This window comes from Podarcis melisellensis, assembly GCF_964234715.1.
Source record: "Podarcis melisellensis genome assembly, chromosome: 16".
Lineage (NCBI taxonomy): Eukaryota > Metazoa > Chordata > Lepidosauria > Squamata > Lacertidae > Podarcis > Podarcis melisellensis.
In genome coordinates this window covers 39,217,421-39,238,891 of record NC_138533.1, presented here as the reverse complement: position 1 = coordinate 39,238,891, position 21,471 = coordinate 39,217,421, and the positions used below count along the sequence as shown (strand labels likewise).

The following is a 21,471-nucleotide window of genomic DNA, read 5'->3' as shown; positions in this document are numbered from 1 at the left end:
AATAGGGAGCCTGTGTGCCTCCCAGTGTCGTGGGACTACAGCTGTTACCATTGGTCATGCTGGCTGGGGCAACATCCTGGAGGGGGCCACAGGTTCCCCATCCCTGCATAATTCAGCTGGGCACCAGGGGCTGTGGCCACCATCCTGCTCCCTGCCTCTGAAAGGTCAGAGTCTATACCAAACAGGTAGCTCACCTAGGAGAAGGAAAACTGATCCTAGACCTCCACTGCCTCCTCTGAGAGAAGAAAAGGCTAAGGAGTTAACCTTACACAAATCTGGAGTGGAATCCCTAAGGATGGCGCTTTGTGTGCCTTTTTCCGGCAACACCTGCAGCCAAGCTGGTGCCAAATGTATACCTCTGCTTTCCTTTGGACCACATCAGTGAGGCTTAGAGTGGGGTTTTGTCATCTGGGCAGCCCAGGTCCTCCATGCATACTGCCCACACATGCTTGTGCCCCAGGGAGGACACTTTGGCTCCTAACACAGCAGATTGACTTCAACTCTGAAGGCACACTGTTGTCTCTTAAGACAGACAGATGCCAACAGACAATACATGCATCTAGGACTTTCTTTAATGGCAGTTACAATCTCCAAAGGTTTCCAAGCTCTGAAGCACGTTCACATCAGACTACAACCTAGCTCTGTATATCTCTGCCAATGAAATGGCATTTTCTGAAAGTTCAGAAAGCTAAGCCGCTGCATGGTACTATGGAGGTTCCTTCTGAATTGAGCCTAGAAGCGATTTGGCAAGCTTTTGAGCTGAAAGTACCACTGGGGTAATATGATCATACCAGCTCATGCCAGGCATCACTCTGGCTGCTGTGTTATGAACCAGCTGAAGCTCCCAGGCACCTCTCAATTGCAGCTCCAAGTAAAAACTTCTGTAATAATCCGGCTTGGGTGTAGCTAGGGCACGAATGGCAGCAGCCAGGTCCAGTTTATTTATATATGGGCACAGCTTGGCACCCAACTAAATCTGATGGAAAGCCAAAGCTGTAAGTAGGAAGATCTAGGGAGTAAAGCACTTTGAGATGTGAGGATGCAGATGCTTCCACAGGTGACAGAAAATTCACTTGCGTCGCAGGGGGTTGGATTGGGTGGCCCCCAGGCTCCCTGCTTTCAACTAGATTCTGTGAGATTTGATTATTAGCTCTCTTTAAGTTGCATTTCGCTTTGAGAGCAGCCACCTGTTATACCTACAGCTTCTCTACTTAGTTTGGCTTCCTGGTGTTTCAGCCTCTGGCTTTCTGTATAGGAAAGAAGCAGTAAGGAGCAGGCGCATTTGCCCCCTCTGCCCCTTTCCTCACCTTCCTTCCCCATCAGTAAGTGCCACCAAGTTTAGAACACAGAGACAAATTGCTTTGAACCACCAGGAATGGAAACCAGTTGTAGGTTTTTATGGCTGTCAGGAAAGTCTTTTAAGGGTTCCTTTTGTCCATCCCTCTGTTAAATACAGCGTGAATCTTTTGCAACTGCTGCATTAGTGCTTAGAAGGAAAGAGTGTTGTTGCCATTTTAAAAGACCCTTTGCTCTCTTTCATGCCTTCCAGGTTTCCATGGAAGCTACAGCCCTGATGGCATAGAAGCAATAAGTCCCGTGAGCTCACCCAGCACGCTCCATGAGAAAGGGGCAAAGCCATCCCAGGAGGCTGAGAAAGGGCGCGGGGCGGAGCATGACCCGCGGCTGAAGCAGCCAGGTGAGGGGACTTCTGGAAAGGGCCACCATACACCTAGTGAACATTGGTTGCATCACCTCTTTGCCCAAAAGCACAACCAATAGCAGGAACAAGCCAACCTGACATTCTCCAGGTGCTCTGGACTACAATTCTCAGCACTCCTGACCAGCAGACATGTTGGCTGATGAGATTTGGAGTCCACACCATTTGAAGGGCACCATGTTGGCTATCTCTGCTAGTCAGCACGTGGCATTGATTTTACTACTGCTTGCAATCTTCAGATCAAATCGTCACCTCTAAAATGTTTGACATGTCATCACTGGCTCTTGTCGTTCGGTTTTTGCCTCTCTGCCTTTGCTTGCTTTATACGTAAGGGAATATTTTTCTTGACTTAAAGGAAAGGTGAGAGCACTGGAAATGGATGGCCAGGTGAATTTTAAAAGAAGCAACAAGCATCTGACCAAGATGAATTTCAGGTGTCTTAACTCCTTCTGGGCTGCTCTGCCCATCTTTCTCTTTCCTCATAGGTTCTCTTAAGCCTTCCGCAGCAGAAATCTCACAAATACAGCAGCTCCACCAGCTCCCTGAAGATCGGCAATCTCCGAGCCAGCCATTCCAAGGGTCGCAGAGCGCCAAAGGCCACCAGCGGGTCGTCACGTTGGCTCAGCATATCAATGTAATTAGCATTAGTCACTTAGCTTCCCAGCCGATGTTGCACAGGCTTGGACGGGGAGTGCTAAAGCCGTGCTTGTTTGGAAAGAGTCCATAGCCCACAAAGCCTCGCAATCCCCGGCTAGGCTTAAGCAGAGCTCCTGTAAGCACAGCCATTTTCTATGGGAAGGAATGATCCGTGCAGCCCCTTCTAAGACTCATCCATGGAGCAGACTTTGTCTCTGCTTTTAAGCTCAGAATAAATGACTTGGAGGTTGCGGCATGGCTGACTCTTCCAGATAAAACATTTTCATTCAGAGTATTAACTGCCCTGCAGTTGTAGAGCGTTATGTAGGACCAGCCAACTACATAAAATAACTGACTCGACTGGCAAAAATGTGAATTTATTTACTTATTATTTCATAAAATTTATACACCACTTGATTGTGAAAAACCTCAAAGCAGTTTACAAAACGATAAAACAGTAAAATTGAGAAAAAATTACAACCCTGCTTTAAAACATACAAAAGTTATAATACTAAAGCAGGTTGAAGTTACCTCAACTTTCTAAGCACCTGGGTAGAGTCAGCCAAACAATGAAGGTTAGAATCAGAGAGCTGGCAGAAAGCTTTTCCTGATGTTTAGCGGGCTCCGAAATGAAGGTGCCTGCTTGATGTCATTTTAGGCAAAAGTGTGGGTGCTGCCAGTGTCTTTGCTTGTGAATTGAAAATGTCCTCCTGTGTGTTTTGGTGAGCCCTGGAGCTCCCTGGAAGTTGCTCAGGGGTTCCTTGGTGAGCAGCTCTGGAATGGCAGGCAAGTTTCCTTGACAGCCAGCCTTGCCCACCATTGCAGCTGATCTTTGCCTGCCACACACAGCTATAAGCAGGGAACCAGCTCTGTTCTGCTGTGCCCTCTCGGTCCACACAGGGCAGTGCCAAGGCCCAAGTGGGCACAAGAGCATTCAGCCTTAGAACCAGGGGTAGGAATCTCTTTCATTCCCTTCTGGGCAGCCTCCCGTGATGCATCCCAGCCAGAAAAATGTGATTTGAGGGGTGTGGCCAAGGGGTGTGCAATCTGGGGAAAGTCCCGAGGGCCAGATAGAGGGTTGGAGGGCCACATTTGGCCCCTAGGCCTCAAGTTGATAAACCCTACCCTGGAGCACACTCCAAAGTCCAGACATTGTTCCACAGTGGGCACACAGGCTCTCACTGAGGAAAGTGCAAGTTTGGAAAGGACTGCCCGAGAGTGATCCATTCTTCCCCAAATAAGAGATCTGCTTTTCCCTACTACATTTTGGGTGAGGAATCTCTTCTGGCTCTGCAACCCTGCAGCCCTTTGAGTTCCTGCCCCCAGAAAAGAGAGAGGGGGAAGTGCATAGATCCCCTTCCAGCACCTGCATGGGCCAGAATGCAGCACACCACCCACACAATTGGTGCTCACACAGCGCCTTGGAGCGGGAGCACTCGCATGCCCCCTGCCTCCTCAGCCCCCCTCATAGCAGGCTGCTTGGAGCGCACAAGGAATGGTCTGAAGACAAAAGCAGAGCTGTTTTCTCTTCTTGCAGGAGGTTATCACCCAAGACTATACGCGCCATCATCCCCAGCAGCTGAACTCCCACATCCAGACCCCCATGTACCCCTTCCCAGGGTCTGTGCTGGATCTTCGGCGAACTCCTAGTGAGGCTTACATGCAGCAGCAGCAGCAGCAGCAAATGGAGCACATCCCTGCTTCCAGAATCTCCCCCGAAAGGGAAGAAAGCAAGAGGTGAGCCCACTTCGCCCCTGTCTCTTGGCCATTGATTGCCTGCTGCTTGCATTTCTCTCTGGCCCCCTTCTGATACTACTGGTGTGTTCCAGCCAAAGTTACGGAGTTGGAAGTCCCTTTGCTGGGGCGAGAGGGGAAGGCACTGGGTTCCACTGAAGCAAATGGGGTTCAAGATTAGGGAGATTGTGTCCAAAGCTCAGGCAGATATAGAATCCAAACCCAAAGGAGCACAGGTATCGTCAGTGAAACGGGGGACCTTGGGAGAGGCAATATCCATGAGCTGCCACACACCTCCTCACCTCCTCCTACCCCAGGAGCAAAGGAAGCTGGATGCAATTCCTGTCTGCGGGATTCTAGCTCTGCAAATCACAGTCCAGCATTCAACCTTAGAACCAGGCCCCCTCCCAATCTGTGAATGATAGAGAAGGGACTTTATTGGGATCCTTCGAGCTGAATCATCCTCCTTGCCTTCCATACACCCCCCAAGGCAAGTTTCATAGGAGCACAGTAAGCTGCTAATGTGGAGTCTGTGAAGCCTAACTTGACTGTCAGTGGCTCTCCGAGATTTCAGGCCGTCCTCTGGAGGTGTCGGGGACTGGACCTGGGACGCCTGCATGCAAAGTTGCAGCCCTTCCTCTTGTACCGACTCTCAACAGTAAGGGAGTTCCACAGATGTGGAGCAACAACTGAGAATGCCATCTGCACGCCTTCCTCTTACGAACTCCGTGCACAGATGTCACGGACTGGAGAATGCCCTCTGAGTGTTGCTCCAGTGCAACACTCAGCCAGCAATTTAGGGAGCACCTCATTCAAAAGGCCCAGCAGTTGCAGGACTTGGAGCTACAGTTTATATTCTGATGCAATAGAAGCTCTTGTCTGTTTTAGACTAGCAGTAATTGGAACTGGCATTATTCTTTCTTTCCCCCTTCCCTCCCCAGAAATCGTTTTGCAAGCTTTGATTAAGAGCACCAATCACCACAATCACACTCATACTGTATAGTAGTGTCCCGTTTCAACGTAAGGGAATCACAATAGGATATGGAGAGGAAAGCCCAGACTGTTTAAAACCTTGCAGGAGTGGGGTGGTGTTGTTTAGCCCCAGCCTTGCCCATAGTGATTGTCCATTTCTTCCAGTGCAGTTCTGTCACTTTTCAGCCCACTCTAAAAATTGGGGTTTTCTGCCCCACCTCTTTACCTCCACCAGCTCTTCTGTGTCAGAAGGAAAAGAGAGCCGTGTGGTTCACACAGTCCTGCTGCTTGCTTCCTCAGGTCTCCCGAGCAGATCAGAACACCTGCTCCGAACAACTGCATAGAGCCCGTCTCTCCACCAGATGGGGTGGGAGAAGCCGATCATGTGCGAAATGCCACATATCCCATCCTGTATCGTGAAGGGGAACAGCTGGAGCAGAGGTAATGGAGGCAGCAGCTGGGCTGTCCAGCGGGAGTTTTCGGAGGATGATCCCGCCTCCCCACTCCACCCATTTGTATTCCCCGCTGGGCAACCAGTGATTTTTGTCATTCTCTTCCAAACAACACTAGCTCTGTGGTTGGGCAATCAGGCTTTTCAATTGTGCATTGAATGCTGGACATCCCAGCTTGGTTAAAACCATCTTCTAAAGCCACGTAACTCTTTCAGAAACCAATCATTCAATGCATCCAGCATTGATTAGGGAAAACAGATGGGATCTCTTTAGATCAGTGGCATACTTAGGCATGGTTGCGGGAAGCATAGGAAACTACCTTACACGGAGTAAGGCCATTGGGTCCATCTAGCTCAGTATTGTCTACACTGACTGGCAGCAGCTGTCCGGGGTTTCAGCCCAGGAGTGTTTCCCAGCCCTGCCTGGGGATGCTGGGGGCCTTCTCCCTGCAAAGCAGGTGCTCTTCCGCTGAGCTCTGTCCCTGCCAACGGGGCAGCCTGTGGGCTCACCTAGTCCAGCGGTGTGCATTGTGCACCATGCATGCGGAACAGTGTAAAAGTGAGCTAGGTAGGTGTGCACGTGTGTTTGTGTTAGGGCTCATCCACACTTCTGCTTGTCCCATGCCTAGAAAGCATGGGGGGGTAGCAGTTTTCTGCTTGACCCACGGTTTCTAGGCCTGGGTCCGAGTGGTTTTCCCTTTGCCCCGCTCATTAAAAACACATTCTTAAGCTTAAAATGGGAGCAAACCCGAATTGCCATTTTCCATAGGAGGAAAGCAGCAGGCTGGAGAACGTGTGGAGCAGCCCTTGGAGGGCACTCATGACCCTTCCAGGAACAATCAGTCAAACTCCCGTATTGGCGTAGTAAGAGTGCGTCATATACATGGATCAGAACACAGCACAGGTGACAAAACATAGTTGGAGGTACTTTAGGATAAAACTGTTCAGACGTTGTGAGATGCAAAAGTGGCTCCTAGGACCTGTGGTGATGTAATTTCATGATGTCACTCAAAAATCTTGCCACATTCTCCACAACATCATTCCTACAATTATTCAACAGATAGATCACCCCCTTCCAGGAACATGTATTACTTTTAGCGTGAAACTGCTAGTGGATTAGGAGGTTGGGCCACTTGTTATTTTAGAGAGAAATCCTGGGATACATTTTGTGATCAGGGCTCTCTAGGCCGAACATGATGGTATCAGGATTCCAACAAAATCAGTTTGATGGGCTTTCAATTGTGCAGGATGGGCTCCAAATCTCCAGGAAACAACGTGCAACCACCAGCCTTCTTCAGCAAACTGACAGAGAGCAATTCTGCTATGGTGAAGTCCAAGAAGCAAGAGATAATCAAGAAACTGAGCACGAACAGCAGGAGCGAGGCAGAGTACAGTAAGGACTTCTCTGGGCTGGGATTTTATTCCTGTTATCTGTGGGAACAGGGCAGGAGCAATGAAGTGATGGTTACAGTTGGGGCTGCAATGTTCAGTCAGTTAATCAAACTTAATCAGCTAAACTATTCTGATTGATCCAAAGAGTTTCCCTGATGAACTGGTCAGCTTATTTTTATTATTTTTATGCATGTACATGTAAAAGTTGAATATTGCAAGTGTCATTTTTAGAAGGGATATTTGAGTGTGAGAGTGAACAGGGAATGCCATGGCACAGGCATCAAAATACTAAAAGGTAATTACTTCATTACAAAGGCAGGTTTATTCAAATATAATCAAATAAATTAATTGACAAACAACATCTCTTGCCCACCATTCACTACAAGGTCCCAAAGTAGATAGCAACAATATAAAAATAAAATCAGGTAAAACAGTTTACAGATCGGAAGAAAAGGGTGGCCTTAATTAAACGTAAAGGACTCCTGGATGGTTAAACCCATTCAAAGGCGACTATGAAGTGCGGTGCTCATCTCACTTTCAGGCCAAGGGAGCACTGGCATGCTTTCAAACTGCTAGGTTGGCAGAAGCTGGAACAAAGCCATGGGAGCTCACCCCGTCACACAGATTCGAACCGCCAACCTTCTGATCAGCAAGCCCAAGAGGTTTGGTGATTTAGACCACAGTGCCACCTGCTCCCTAATGAACTCAGGGCTCATCCATCCTGTTGTTTAATGAGGATAGTAAGCTTCTTATACACCCATTAATTCCCTGTTGTTAATATAGCCCACCCCCAATCACTGCCTTCCCACACTTTCCCTTCCCCCAGTCCAGATTTTCCCATGCCCTCTTTGTTTCGGAGAATCCCTGGCATGAGAAAATCCAAACTGAGGGAGAGGAAAGTGTGAGAAGGCAGTGATTGGGAGAACGGCACAATGGAGTCACGGGAAGCTTAGTATCCACATTAAGTGGCAGTATAGAGGAGCCCTGGTTTCATTTGCTAAGAATGTCATAAACTAATGAGTGCTGTCAGTCCTGCCTGAATCTGGCCCAACCGCACTGTACATTTAAAGCACCTTAGACAGTTACAACTTCCCTCAAAGCATCCTGGGAACTGTAGTTTGTTAAGGCTGCTGAGAGTTGTTAAAGGTAAAAGGTAAAGGTACCCCTGCCCGTACGGGCCAGTCTTGACAGACTCTGGGGTTGTGCGCCCATCTCACTCAAGAGGCCAGGGGCCAGCGCTGTCCGGAGACACTTCCGGGTCACGTGGCCAGCGTGACAAAGCTGCATCTGGCGAGCCAGAGCCGCACACGGAAACGCCGTTTACCTTCCCGCTGGTAAGCGGTCCCTATTTATCTACTTGCACCCGGAGGTGCTTTCGAACTGCTAGGTTGGCAGGCGCTGGGACCGAGTGACGGGAGCGCACCCCGCCGCAGGGATTCGAACCGCCGACCTTTCGATCGGCAAGTCCTAGGCGCTGAGGCTTTAACCCACAGCGCCACCTGCGTCCCCTGCTGAGAGTTGTTAGGCAACCCCTATTGCTCTCACAGGACTCCACAGGGATTGATTCACTCTGGAAATTGCAACTCTGTGAGGGCGACAAGGGTTTCCTAACATCTCTAGGCACCCTGGGCAAACTACAGTTCTCGGGATTCATTGGGAGGAGTCTTGACTGTTGAAAGTCGTGTGACCCTGCTTCCGATGGGGCCTCTGACTCAGCCAGGTGGCTGCTTTCAAACCTCTAAAGAGCTCAGCCCTTCCTGGAGTCCCTGTGACAGTGGACAATTTGTATTAGAAATGCTTCCCATCTGCTCATTAACTACAAATTGATCTGTATTTTAATGTATCCTAAAATGCTAAGCAGTCGCTTTCAATTTTATTCGAGCCACTCTTAGAACAATTGTGTTGGACAAGAGAGTTAAGCGATGTTCCTCTTAATATCTCCAGTATCCCAACTGCGTCATCATGGAGTGGCAGCGAGTTCTGCAGCCTCTCGCTTGCGTTTTCCCCCATAGAGGTGGGAAATGAAGAAAAATGGGTAGTGCCTTGTATTAGGCAAGGTGTTCTGTATGTTCAAGGACAACAAACCCAGTTCCATCTTTGCTCTCCAAGATAAAAAGTATTGGGCTTTTATGCAGCTCCTCCTGTTGGAATGATGGGGGGTTTACAAGAGTTTGAGTCTAGAATTAGCCGACCTGGGAATGTGACTTGTGCTTGAGGCTCTCTCTTTCCCCCCCCTCCTCCAGATGTTGGGCAGCCTGGAACAGAGATCTTCAACATGCCGGCCATTACTGGAACAGGTACAGCTGTGCTTCCTCTGCATCCGGTGTCTGAGACTCCCATTCCACACAGGACTCTGCAGATCACAAATGCCTTCAGATAGTTTAAGCATTGCAAATATGGCCATGCAGTCTCACTGGGCAAAGCGTCAGACTCCTGATAACGCAGCCATGTTCCTGAACAGCTGTACAAGACAGCAGAAGAGAGTCATGTGGAAGTAGTGGCGGAGGGAACGTCATTTGCCATTTTGTATGAGGCTGGTTGTCAAAGAACTCCCATTAAGGCACCTGTGTGGAAATGGGGAAGTCAACCCAGGAAGGCAGAGTGGGGAGCAAATCATAGGCTGGATTTAATTTAATGTTTTATGTTTCTACAAAGAACATTCTTTCTCTTCCATATCACTCAATCTCTCTTAAAAGTTTTGTTTCATTTATTTTGGCTCCTCTTGCCCTGGGAATGGTTAGCAAGCCACTGACCCACAATGCCGCCTCTGGTCTTTGTGCATTGCCGCACCTTAACTGCATGGCTTCTAATGACTCACAATCGCAATACCAACACACACACACACACTTGTTTATTCAGCCTGTCTCCCAGATAGAAGTCCTTCTGTCCTCACAGCCTCCACCATCAGAAAGTGGAATCAAGCTGGAAGGATGCAGATTGGGTGGCAGAGTTTGGATTTTGGGAAATCCAAGCAGCACAGTAGAAGGAATGGGTTGCATCCTGTATATGCCCTCCTGACACTTAGACCCACTGGAACTCATGAACATGACGTATAACTTAGCTGGATACAGCCCAATGATTCCGATGTATACTAAGGATGGAAAAGATGACAATAATCCACTTGCAGATTATATATCAGCAGTTTCTCCTTTGAGGCGTAGAAGTTGGGTGTCACCTGCCTCCTTCCTTCTGTTTGGCATCCTCTAGTGACAAAGTTTGCTTTTTGGTTAGAAAGGATAAATTTAGAGGAATAATAATAATTTTATTATTTATACCCTGCCAATCAGACAAGCACACATAAAACATAATAACATGCCAAACATTAAAATTAAGACATGTGTGTGAGAGAGAGAGAGAGAGAGAGAGAGAGAATGAATGAATGAATGAAAGCACTGATTTTAAAAAAGGATGTTGGCAAGGGGGATCCTTTGAGAAAGGGGAATTGACAAAAATCTGACTTGAAATATCTATCTATCTATATATATATATATATATATGCTTTCGTAGATTTTCACGGGTACAGGAATGCAGGTTTTGGTGTCCTCGGGTGTCTTCCCGTGTAAAAGTTGGGGTGTCTAGGCGACGTTTCGACGAGGTCTCACTCGTCATCTATATATATATATATATATCGATAGATGATGATGATGATGATAGATAGATAGATGATAGATAGATAGATAGATATTATTTATACCCCGCCCATTTGGCTGAGTTTCCCCAGCCACTCCTTATATTCCTTCTATTCAAATTTCCATCCCTTTCATTTGGACCAAGATTATTTTTTGAAGGAAGACTGTCATATTGATGCCCACCCCACCCCAGGGAGATCAGCTTTCCCAGTTGTCCATGCCAACCTGCCCAAGTAGGAAGGTGAATTTGCCTGCACATCTGGAGTGGAGGTCTCTGTGATATGGTTGTCTGCGCACATCCAGCATCTCACTGACACTCAACTGCAAAAAGGTGTTTTTGGTGACATCTGGAAGTTACAACATCCCACCCCTTTCAGCAAGGCTTATTTCCAAGCAAGTATGCTCAGGAATGCAGCCTGAAATGTTCTTAGCCCGCATGCTCTCCCTGGGAGAACATTATTCTTTTGCAGGTCTGTAGTGATTTGCTCTCAGAGCATTTTCTCCCCTACGATCATTACTTGCGCTGTGAGAGAACGTGGTTGACGCTGCTCTTTCTGCTCCTCAGTGCTGTGTTTAAGCGCGTCCAGAAGCAGTGATGTCACACAACTGAAATTCCTCCACTTGGAGCAAACAGAGCCTGTCATGTCATGGCCTCAGTCAAATGCCCTGTTCCCTGGTGATTTGCATGAGCCCACGTGTTAACGTTTCTTCAGCTCATGCTGCTGGGCAGGCACCAGGGGAAGCATTCCTTCCTCCTTGGGACTGCTCTGTGTCTGAAGGGATTGGATTCAGTCTGTTGAAACTATGACTAATTTAGGTCCATTAATTTCAGTGGCTCCAATCTAATCCAATCTTTAGTTGGAAGACAACCCAAGGTTGGATGTGAAACTGGTGCACACAGCCCTCAGTCCTTTAGTCTCTGTGTGTTTGTGTGTGTGTGGCATTCCAGAAACAAAATTCTGTGAGTAGTTTCTGCTTCCTTTTTGGTGTCCCTGCAATCTCCTTGGGGGCAGGCGAGGAGCTGGCTGTGCCAGGGGGTTTGGGGGAACCAAGAAGACAGCCGGACAGAGTTTGTTGCTTTGCAAGAATGTGCTGACTGTTTGTTTCTTCCCTTCTCCCTTGTCGCCTTTCCTCCTCCTCCTCTTCCCACCCAACCCAATTTCTTATTTGGTTTCCCGTTTCCCCCAACCCCATTTCTCCCCCTCCCTCCTTTCTCCTCCCCCCTCCTTCCACACCTCCCAGGGTTAATCAGTTGTAGGAGCCAGTCGGTCCAAGAAAACTCCAGTACCAACATGGGGTTGGAGGCAATTATTAGGAAGGCCCTAATGGGTAAATATGACGAGCAGTGGGACGAGCGCTCTCCTCTCAGTGCCAATGCTTTTAACCCTCTGAATGCCAGTGCAAGCTTGCCCGCTGCTATGCCTGTAACCACTGCTGACGGACGGATTGACGACATGCACTCCTCCTTGCCAGGTCTGCAGCCCTCCCCCCTTTGTTGCCCTTTTCGCTGTGTTATTAAACCCTCTCTTTGTGCTGTTAACCCCTCTCTCTTTGTCTTTTCAGTGGTTTTCGTGTCTCACCCCCACCCCAGATCCTTTCTCTTTAAGCTTTTGGGCAATTACTTTCTGTTCCCATTTTTAATTACACCAATTAATCTCAGTTCCTGGCTTGATAAGAAGCACTTTAATTTGTTAGGCTGGAAGTGCCATTTTGCTTCCTCTGAAACACTGACCATTGGTGCTGTCCTTTCTTCTTCTTTTTTGATGGGGAGGGGTGCAATTGTCTGAAAGGCTGGGGGCGTTGAAGATGCTGGGGTCATGGAGGAAAAGCAGGAAATCCCCCAAATCCTCTTCCAGGCTTGCTGGGAAGGGCCAGGAGAAGTGAAGGGCGGGTGCAAAGGAAGGGTGTGAACAAAGTACATTTGTATGGCTAAGGGAGAACTAGGTGTTTATGTTCAGGTGTTTTCTTAACATCATGCTGTCAATATACACATTTCCAAATGCAGACTTGCGAAAAGTGTGTCCATGGTTTGTCTGTTTGCTCCTGCCTTTTGTTTGTTATGTCCCACCCTCAGAAAAACAGAGAAGGAAAGGTTTCCTCTTCCCCCCACCCATGTTGCCTCACCTAGTACAGCAACAGAGATCTCGCAGCACAGCAAGTCAGACTATGGCTTACTGGGACCGCACAACATGTGGGTGCCAAGGGAGCAGCTGGCAGCCACTTTGCTCCTTCCCAATCCTTTTTACTGTCATGCTGAGTGAAGCCACAGTTCAGTTCAGCATATTGTCTGAGCCAGGGGCCTGTGGTTAAACACTCCTCACTAACCAGAAGCTGAAACCATGAACAAACCTTGGCTCCAACTCATGGTTAGTGAGGAGAGGGCTTAATCAGAAGCTCCAGTTCAGGCAGACAGCCAAGTCAAACCTTGACACAATGCAGGAGTAAGAAGGACCATCAAGCAACAAAGTTGTTGCAAACTCCTCTCTGGGAGCCCACACATCTTTGCAATTGTGGCAAGCCATAGTTTGCCTTGCTGTGCTGAACAAACCATTTTTGCATGTGAAAGCAGCCTTTTCCGGATGTATTATATGCCAGACCAGGAGCTGCACATCCAAGTTGCAAGTGCTGCCTGTTTGCACCATGTTGGCTTTCCACAGAATGTGCATTTGGTAGCACATGCCCGTGCAAGGTGCCTGTTTGGGTGTGCACCAGAGGTTGTGTCCCATTAAAAGCAGCATAGTGCAGATAACTCACACTTGCACACTTGGAGATCTTGTCCTAGTTGTTCCCTGGCCCCAAAAGGGAACCAAGGCTAAGTGCCCACAGCCTTAAAGAGGGATCTCTTTCCATGAATCCCTGACATCTATCTGTTAGATGCCAAAAGGAAGGGACACACCCTATGATGTGCTGGGGGAGGAGGGAGGAGTTTTCATTTTGCCTGATGGGAACCTGAATCTAGTAGCGGTTTGCCCCCATCAGCCACATACTGAATTCGCGGCCAGTTTTTGAGTGGGAAGGATTTAATACCTGTGTCTCCCAGCTTTCTAAATCTGCCCTGCTATCTGCTCAGCATTGTTTTCCTCTTCCTGTCTTTAAAGAGCCCCTTTTAGGGCATCAAGCCCTCCCTAGTCATGTGAGAACACCTGGCCACCATTTGGTTGTTTGAATGGTTCTTCTTTTGTCAGGAGGAGGGAAGCCAAAGATTGCTGCCAGAGCCAACAGCCGCAAGGCCAAGTCACCAGGACCAGGCCTGTCCTCCTCTGAGAGGCCACCATCTGTGTCATCTGTTCATTCAGAGGGAGACTGTAACAGAAGGACACCTCTCACCAACCGCGTCTGGGAGGACAGGCCGTCATCTGCAGGTAACAAGGGAAGCAGCCTCTTTGTGCCACGGTGGCTGCATCTAGTGGCTGGAAACAGTCAAGAAGCACTTGGTTGGGGTTAGCAAGTACAAAGATGTGAGGAAATGAATTTCAGGGAGCCAGAGTCAGCAATACAAGTGAATTCCTCTGATGGATTCGTACAAGAAACCCTAATTGTCTTAGCCAGAACTTTCTTAGCTGCTTTGCCTTGACCATCAAACCAACCAAGGTATGTTGATTATTTGTAGTTAGTGATTGCAGAAGTTATCAAATAGGGTCTGAGTTCTGTTACAATTTGCTAGAAGACATCAGCAGGGTTTGAAGACCTGGTCATAAAAAATTGACACAAACTCGTCAGACAGTTGCTATAGAGTGTATCTCGGATAGCGCTGCTTAATCTGTGAGACGATTTCAGTCTTTACACGCCCCGTATTTATCCACTCAAACTTGCAGATTCATTTGTAGTTATGCGTTCTATTAGAGGACACAGGGACGCTGATGCTGAAAAGTGATCGCTTTCTGATTGTTCTAACACTTCAAAAGTGTCCACAGAAATGAATAATGAAGGTGACAGGTCACTCTGCTGTGCTTTAGCCAGCCCATCAGTCACCTGCCATGCAATGCAGACAGGCTTAGCCAGGCAGTTTTCCTCCTGCAGCAGTTTTCCTCCTCAAACCAGCCTTCAGTTCAGCTTACTCTAGTCATGGTACCTCATCTTGCAAGAGCTTTCTCATTGACCCAGTTTAGATGCTGCTGGCACTTGGGAATCTCTGGTTAAACTGCCCAGCACCTGCTTCCCAGTTATATGGTGGACAAAGCCAGTCATAGCTATGTTCTCCAATATGCACCTCATGGCTGCAGCATTGGGGACCAATTCTTATAGCAATACTTTGCATGCATGACACAACTCACATACTGCCTGCTCTCCTCTCCATTCACATGCAGTGCAGGCTAATGTCTAGCCTCTCCAGGATGGGAATGAAACCTGGTCACCTCTGCTCCCACAAGAAAATCCAACACTCTTCTAAAGAGCCTGTACTGAGGCTGTCCCTCCCTCCCCCCCTGCCTCCCTCCCTTTCTCAGTGGGTCATATTGGGGGGGGGGGTTCAATGGTTTGATTATTTACTCTGCTTTTAAAAATATTTTGCAATCCTCTTTGTGGGAGTTTTAACCCTTAGAAGCAAGCCAAAAATCTATTAAATTAATAAAGTGCCTTCTAGAGGCGGGAGAGTAATAAATGCCAGGATCAGTGCCACATTTTTGGGAAAGTGTGCAAGAAAGAAAAGAGGGAGGCTGCTTCCTTGGGAACAAAGGATTTGAGACCTTCTGAGCCAGTGGTTGGCCAACTCTTTGACCTTGCCTTGTCCTCCTGTCTCAACGCAGGTTCAACGCCATTTCCATACAACCCGCTGACAATGAGGCTTCCCACGGGTCTGGTGGCAGCTGCCCCACCACCGCCTGCCTCCGTTCCGCAGGGCAACTCCAACAGCCAGCACCACGGCTGGGAGGAGGAGCCCAAGCCGCTGCTCGTCTCGCAGTACGAGACCCTCTCGGACAGTGAATGAGGAGGGAGAAGAGGAAGCAAGACGGAGAAAAAGCCCAGCAACAAATGGACAGATATTGATAGGTTGGCTGTTGAGTTAGCCCAAGGGCCTGGGGACTGTGGCTGGCTGTCGCAGAGTGCGGCTGTTCTAGCCCAGGCGCAGGAGCAGCACTGTCCCAGTCAGCTGATATTATTTGTCACACCTGGAAGGGAGTTGGAAAAAAAAATCTCTTCAGTTTTAAAGCCTTAAAAAAAAACAACCAAGCAAATGGAACCCATCCCAATCCTCTCTCCCAATTTGGTGCTGATACCTTGAGCCATTGCAGCAAGAAATTAAACCAAGCTAATGGGGGGCAGCAGTGGGGAGCCCTGAAAGCTCCCCCAAGGGACTGTAACCAGTCGCTGAATCTCGGTTACTAACACTCAGGGGATTCCAATTCTGTCCTTCAGCCCCGATGAGAGAGGGGGAACGGGGGCCCATGGGGAGAAGGTGGCGTGCGCTGCTTGCGTGTTCCCACCTCTGTGACCCATCTTTCCTCTGCACACTGTAGTGGCCTGTTAATCCAGTACTTGAAAATAGGATTCATTCAGCCGCCCCTTCCTTCAACCTGCCTCTTTTTTTACCTTCACGAGGGATTTCACCCATGGAGTCGCATGTTGGTCGTGTAGGGAGACAAATCAGAGCAGCCCTCTGGAAGAAAGTGTTGGTTTCTTCTGTTTCTCACAGTTAAATAAGTTTATTCTCTGCACCCGTAGAGATATATGGAGGGGAGCTTCACCTGAACTTTCAACAAATACAGATTCAGGCAGCAATGCTCTGGATGCAGGAGCCAGAGGACAAGCCAAAAAACAGGAAAAGAAAAGGAATGATTCCTTTGGAGAAAGGAATGCTGGGTTTGCATTGTAATTGAAACAAATTCCTCTATATTGGCATTAGCTGCAGATAGAGGGGGGGAGTGGGGGAAGCAGCTGTTTTGAATATGTTGTTTCTTCAAAACAACGCTGTGTATATGGTCTACAGGGTATATTTTTGATACCTTTGGCAAATGATGTGTTTGCGCAAGGAAGGACGTTAAAAACAGTGTTATATGCTGCTTTTCGGTCTCTGCTCCTGTACAAAGAGGATTTCTATGTTGCATGCCAGCTTTTGATGGGTTTGTCCATTGTATGGAACTGTCAAGAGGTAACAATGTTCCAACAAAATGGTTCTGTAATTCAGTAGAATGTATTAACTTAGTTTTTTTAAAAAAGAAAAAGAAAATGAAGAAGTATATATATAATATATTATATATATATAAATATATAGTCACAACTGTAGGGCCCTTGTTTGCATAGTTAACACTCCAGCATGGAGATAACATGAACACTTTTCAAGTGAGATTTGTCTCTTTTGGGAGCAGTGAGAGAGGCCAAGACACTCACAGGAAGTTTACATGTTTTTGGTGACTTGCCCACAATGTTCTGTTTTTCCATTTGTGGGAGTTTGCTTCTCCCCCAATCATAACACTTTAGACTTCCTTTTTCGTCATATATATATTCTCCCCCTTTTTTCACACATCATTTTCATTCTGTCCCCTCGAGGGAGCAGATCTGGGGAACAGCTTCTCTGCAGGAACAGACAAGAGTCGTGTTTTCATAAGCTGAGTATTTTGACACAGCATCCAGGGAACTTCAACATCACAGCACCAGAGTTTTTGTACTGTGTGAGTTTGTTTCTACAGTGAGATTTGCTATTTTGTTTTCCTTCTCACCCATCTTTCTCCCACACACCATCCAGTTTTGATGATGAAACTGTTGCTTGTTGTTTGCTAAACTAGTTAAGACACAAAAATTTGGAGGTTCCGTGCAAGAACATCTACTGAGAGAATCCATCACATTATCCTGTAAGCCTCTGCTCCTAAAACACTTGTCCCCAGCAGAGCTACAGTTCTTGCAGAATGACACTGCCCTGCCTCCATTTCCATGCCCTGCAGGGCTTTGCTGGTTGCTAAAGGTTTGCAAAACCAAAAATCCCCAGCACAGGTGTTTGGCACAGATCTACCGCCATGCAAACTGCTCTGAGGAAAGGGGCCAGGACATTGGCCAGGTTAAAAGGCAGGGCAGAGGAGGAATTCTAGAGCCATGCATGGTCTACCTTTCCAAGTGCTGCTTCCTCTTAGCTCAGCTCAAGTTGCATGTGGATTGCAGGAGATTAAAACAGCACAGCCACCCTTCCAAAAGACCGCTTTGTGGACATGTACCCAATTTGGACCCTGAAATCCAGGGTCAGGAGAACCCAACTTAGGCCCATGCCAGAAAGGGAGTAGAAGCTGCCTTGAGCTTGCATCAGGGGCCTTCCCTTAATGCCCAGGCCTTCCTTCTAGAGGCCCACCTGAGGATACTTTTCTCACTGGGCAAGAAATACATCATGTGCATTCCCCACCCCCAACACTATTCTGTATATTGTACTTAATCTGTCTGCATAGACAGTGAAACAATTTGCTCATCAGCTTATGGGAAATGTCATAACCCAGAACTGAGCCACAGTTGTGTTAGTGACAAAACAACCACCAAACCAGTACTTTGTGCCTGCATGCTGTTTTGTGTCACTTCATCTTATTTGCATTGTTTTATCATTTCACATACACCACCTTTGAGTGTTCTTAGCAGAAAAGTGGTTAAAGAGTTTTATACTGAAATATACTTAGCCGCATGTGCCTAAGACCATTCTTGCAAGAATGCCAGCGATACCTGCTTCTTCAGTCCTAGCAAGACCTGAAGTTTTACCACTTTGGGGGTCGTCAATGAATGCCGCTTAAAATCCTGGCTCTGTCACAAGAGCTACAGTTCACAGTAGTGAAACCTTTAAATCTTTCCCAGTGACAGAAGGCCCACTCACTCCTCTCTGACAAGGAAAGGGACGCCCCCACAAGCATGACTGGATGCTGATTGTGCAACGTTGGGCCAAATAGCTTGCGGAGAGGTGAGACTTGGCTGGGATTACACCCAGTGTCAGCAATAGCCTGTTGGCACAGATGGAGTTTCTGCCAGTGACTGTTCTGCAGTGTAGTTGACTGTCAATCTTAACACGAAAGCATCTCTCCTCCCATCAGTTCATTTAGGCCAAGTCAGTAACTCACTCTTACACAATCATCCTAATTTGCAATCAAGTAATAACTGGAAAATAGAGCATGTTTTGCCCAACAAACCCAGTGATAGATGAAGCAGGATTTATTGCGATTATTGGACACTGGCAGTGTTAGGTTTACCTGCACAGCTTCCCTCTCCTTCGCCCCTGTCGCTTCCAGCCACTGCTTTTCTTATCTTGGGGGTGGCCTCATACAGAGTTTTTACCTATGCAAAGATAATCTCTGTGGAGTCCATGTGCAGGGAGAAAGTTTAGTTTACCACAAGCACAAAAATCAGAAAGCCAGTCCGTGTGTGACGACTGCCTGGCTTGTGCTTGTGTTGCTTCTTGCATCATGGGATACATGCTTCTCCCTACACTCAGATTATCTCCATGTAGGAAAAACATTGTGCAGGGTAGGTCTAAGGTTCTTTGTGCTTTAACCAGTATTTACCCTGATCTTTTTAAAAATATCCATATTTATATCACTGGTCCAAATGCCCTTGGCTGTGTTTTTTTTTAAGTGACATACACAGACCACATTTTTGTAGACTTGCTGCCCACAAAAATTTTGTCTTACTCATCACAGAACCATTTGCACAGATCAGATAGGATTTGCTCACAGCTGACGAGGTTATTTTATTGTTGTTAGACCATATTGAATTTGTGCTGCTTCACGTAGCCTTTCCTTGACCGACACGTTCACAATTTTGGAACACCATCTCTTGCCACTGCTTGCAAGTTGAGGTCATGTGTACATTCCACTAAGGGATTTAGGAATAGCCCCTCCTCCCTTCCAAAAGGTTATTCCCGCATTACCAGACATTGTACATTCTCTGTACATGTGTGTGTGTATATATTTATATATATATATACTCTTGGGTTCTGTGTATACATATTATTCCATTTGCGTGTGCATGTATAAGAAATACATCCACACACGTTTTCTTTGTGCCTGAATCAGTGGCCTGGCACATATCCATGTGTGTACTTGCACGCACAAGCCAGATCTCGGTAAAACCTAACTCACTACAGTTCAACCAAATGCAGACGAGCCTCGTCCCCATTGACTGTTAGCTCTACATAAGGTGAGCACCGAGCACTGTGTGTTAGCTTCAAAGGAAAGCCATCCTTCATACACAATTGTCTGCATAATTTGTGTCGGTTTTAGTGACATATAGATCTCTATTGTGCTACCTGGCTATGATTTTTTTTATTAATTGTGCAATCAAGAAAAAAGGAAGTTATGTTAAACTATTAAAGTTTGAAGTGTTACCAACTTTGTAATTTGTACAAACACATAAAAACAAAAAACAAAAAAAGAGATTAAAAGGACAATTTTATTGTTTGAAATGTACAAGGGGGAGGGGGGGAAAAGAAATCTATCTTTTGTACAACCAAATTGTGCATAGTTGTTTCAAAGCAAGTTGTATGATAGAATGGACTGTATATAGAAACTGCTAAGTTGTAAATATTTATGCAGCTTGCTCTAAAAGGTTGGGGTTTTTTTTCTTCTACTGAAAGTGAAGTTTTTGTTCACTGTTGTTATTTTGGTTTTTCGCTCTACATGCCCACTAAGCAAGCACTGTGGGTTTGCAGTGTCAGAGCACTGCCTTACTGTTTAAATAAAAAAAGAGAGGGGAGAAGCTTATTGCCAGCAAAATGGAGCTCTCATGATTCTTGTGTGTGATGTTAAAAATGGCTATTTCATATGACAGGATGGGGCAAAGCATGCAGGAGCCCTCATCACTGAACCCAACCGGGAGTCTTGTGGAGCAGAGCAACTGTCTAAAGGAGGAAACGGGCACCTGCTACTCTCATGCTTTTATACTATTTCATTTGGAAGACTTGCATGTTTTCCATGGGTGCCACTCATGATGGCTGTGCTCTTTGTCTGTGACCTTTGGCATACCAGTTGCTGGGAGCCACAGGAGGGCCTTACGCTTATATTAAAATCTGGAAGCTGTGACTCTAAAGTAGGACTAGGGAACCTGTGATCCCCTGCAGATGTTGGTGATCCCCTGCAGATGTTGGTGAATTTCAACATCGTCATCCCTAATCATTGGCTACGTGAACTGAAGTTCAGCATCACATAGAAGCTCAGAGATTGCCCAGCCCAGAGCCTGGAAATGCAGCATGGAGCAGCTTTAAAACACATTTTGCACAGCACTTCCCCAAGTGTTGTTTCACATGTTCACAATTTGAAAGCTGCTAGCACAGCTTCCTGGATTGACTTTGTGCCTCAATTTAAGCTGTCCTTTCTTTCCTACCCCCAGGGAGAATCCAGAAATGTAGGCAGCTCTGTTTATCCATTCTGTATAATTATATGGAAAGTGTATTAGTCTATACACACTGAGAGAGAATCTTGCAAATAACACATTTCCTGAATCTGCTAGTGTAAAGTAAGGAAAGGAGAGCAGCACTCATCTTGCAGTTATTTCCCTCATTCCCCAACATCCTCTCTGCTTATCTGTCGCAAAGGAATTTGGAAGCCACTTTTTCACTTCCAGAGTAAAGAAGGTCCATCCATTACCATGGCATTCTGGCAGACGAGGTCATCACTTCTGACACCTGAACAAAGTCTCCCAGCTGTACTGCCCACCATGCCACTCCACCATAGAGAACTGCCCACAAAGCAGTCAGCTGGGGTCCCACATTACCTCCTCATATATATGCCAATCTGCAAAATAGCCTAGTGGTGTTTTGTCTTCCAAGTAGCATCAGGACAGTTGTAAAATCACATGCATCACTTTACAATTCAGAGGACTGAAGTTTGTTACATTGAATGTTGCTGCACCATTGGTGGCAAGTGAGAAGTTTGTCCTGCTTAAGGATGTGTGTCAGTTCCAGGTCTGGCCAGCTAGATGGCAGCATTTCTTAAGGCCAGCAGTTTCATTTATTTGGAAGGAGTGAAGGTAGGGTGCTCAGC

The 21,471-nt window shown here is 47.0% G+C and overlaps 1 protein-coding gene across 23 annotated transcripts in view; it reads left to right on the top strand.

Moving 5' to 3' along the window:
* NCOR2 (nuclear receptor corepressor 2) overlaps positions 1-20,205 on the top strand; it is a 343,395-nt gene extending 323,190 nt beyond the window's left edge. For 20 of the 23 annotated variants that reach the window (XM_081892767.1, XM_081892762.1, XM_081892748.1 and 17 more), the window contains 9 exons: positions 1,550-1,696; positions 2,203-2,351; positions 3,891-4,090; positions 5,360-5,500; positions 6,758-6,903; positions 9,146-9,199; positions 11,774-12,004; positions 13,717-13,893; positions 15,277-20,205. In XM_081892767.1, the coding sequence (XP_081748893.1) occupies positions 1,550-1,696; positions 2,203-2,351; positions 3,891-4,090; positions 5,360-5,500; positions 6,758-6,903; positions 9,146-9,199; positions 11,774-12,004; positions 13,717-13,893; positions 15,277-15,458 (1,427 nt within the window). In that variant the 3' untranslated portion in view covers positions 15,459-20,205. The remainder of the gene's footprint in view (positions 1-1,549; positions 1,697-2,202; positions 2,352-3,890; positions 4,091-5,359; positions 5,501-6,757; positions 6,904-9,145; positions 9,200-11,773; positions 12,005-13,716; positions 13,894-15,276) is intronic. The other 3 variants (XM_081892760.1, XM_081892752.1, XM_081892754.1) reach the window with 2 other exon arrangements.
* The last annotated feature ends 1,266 nt before the right edge of the window (positions 20,206-21,471 follow it).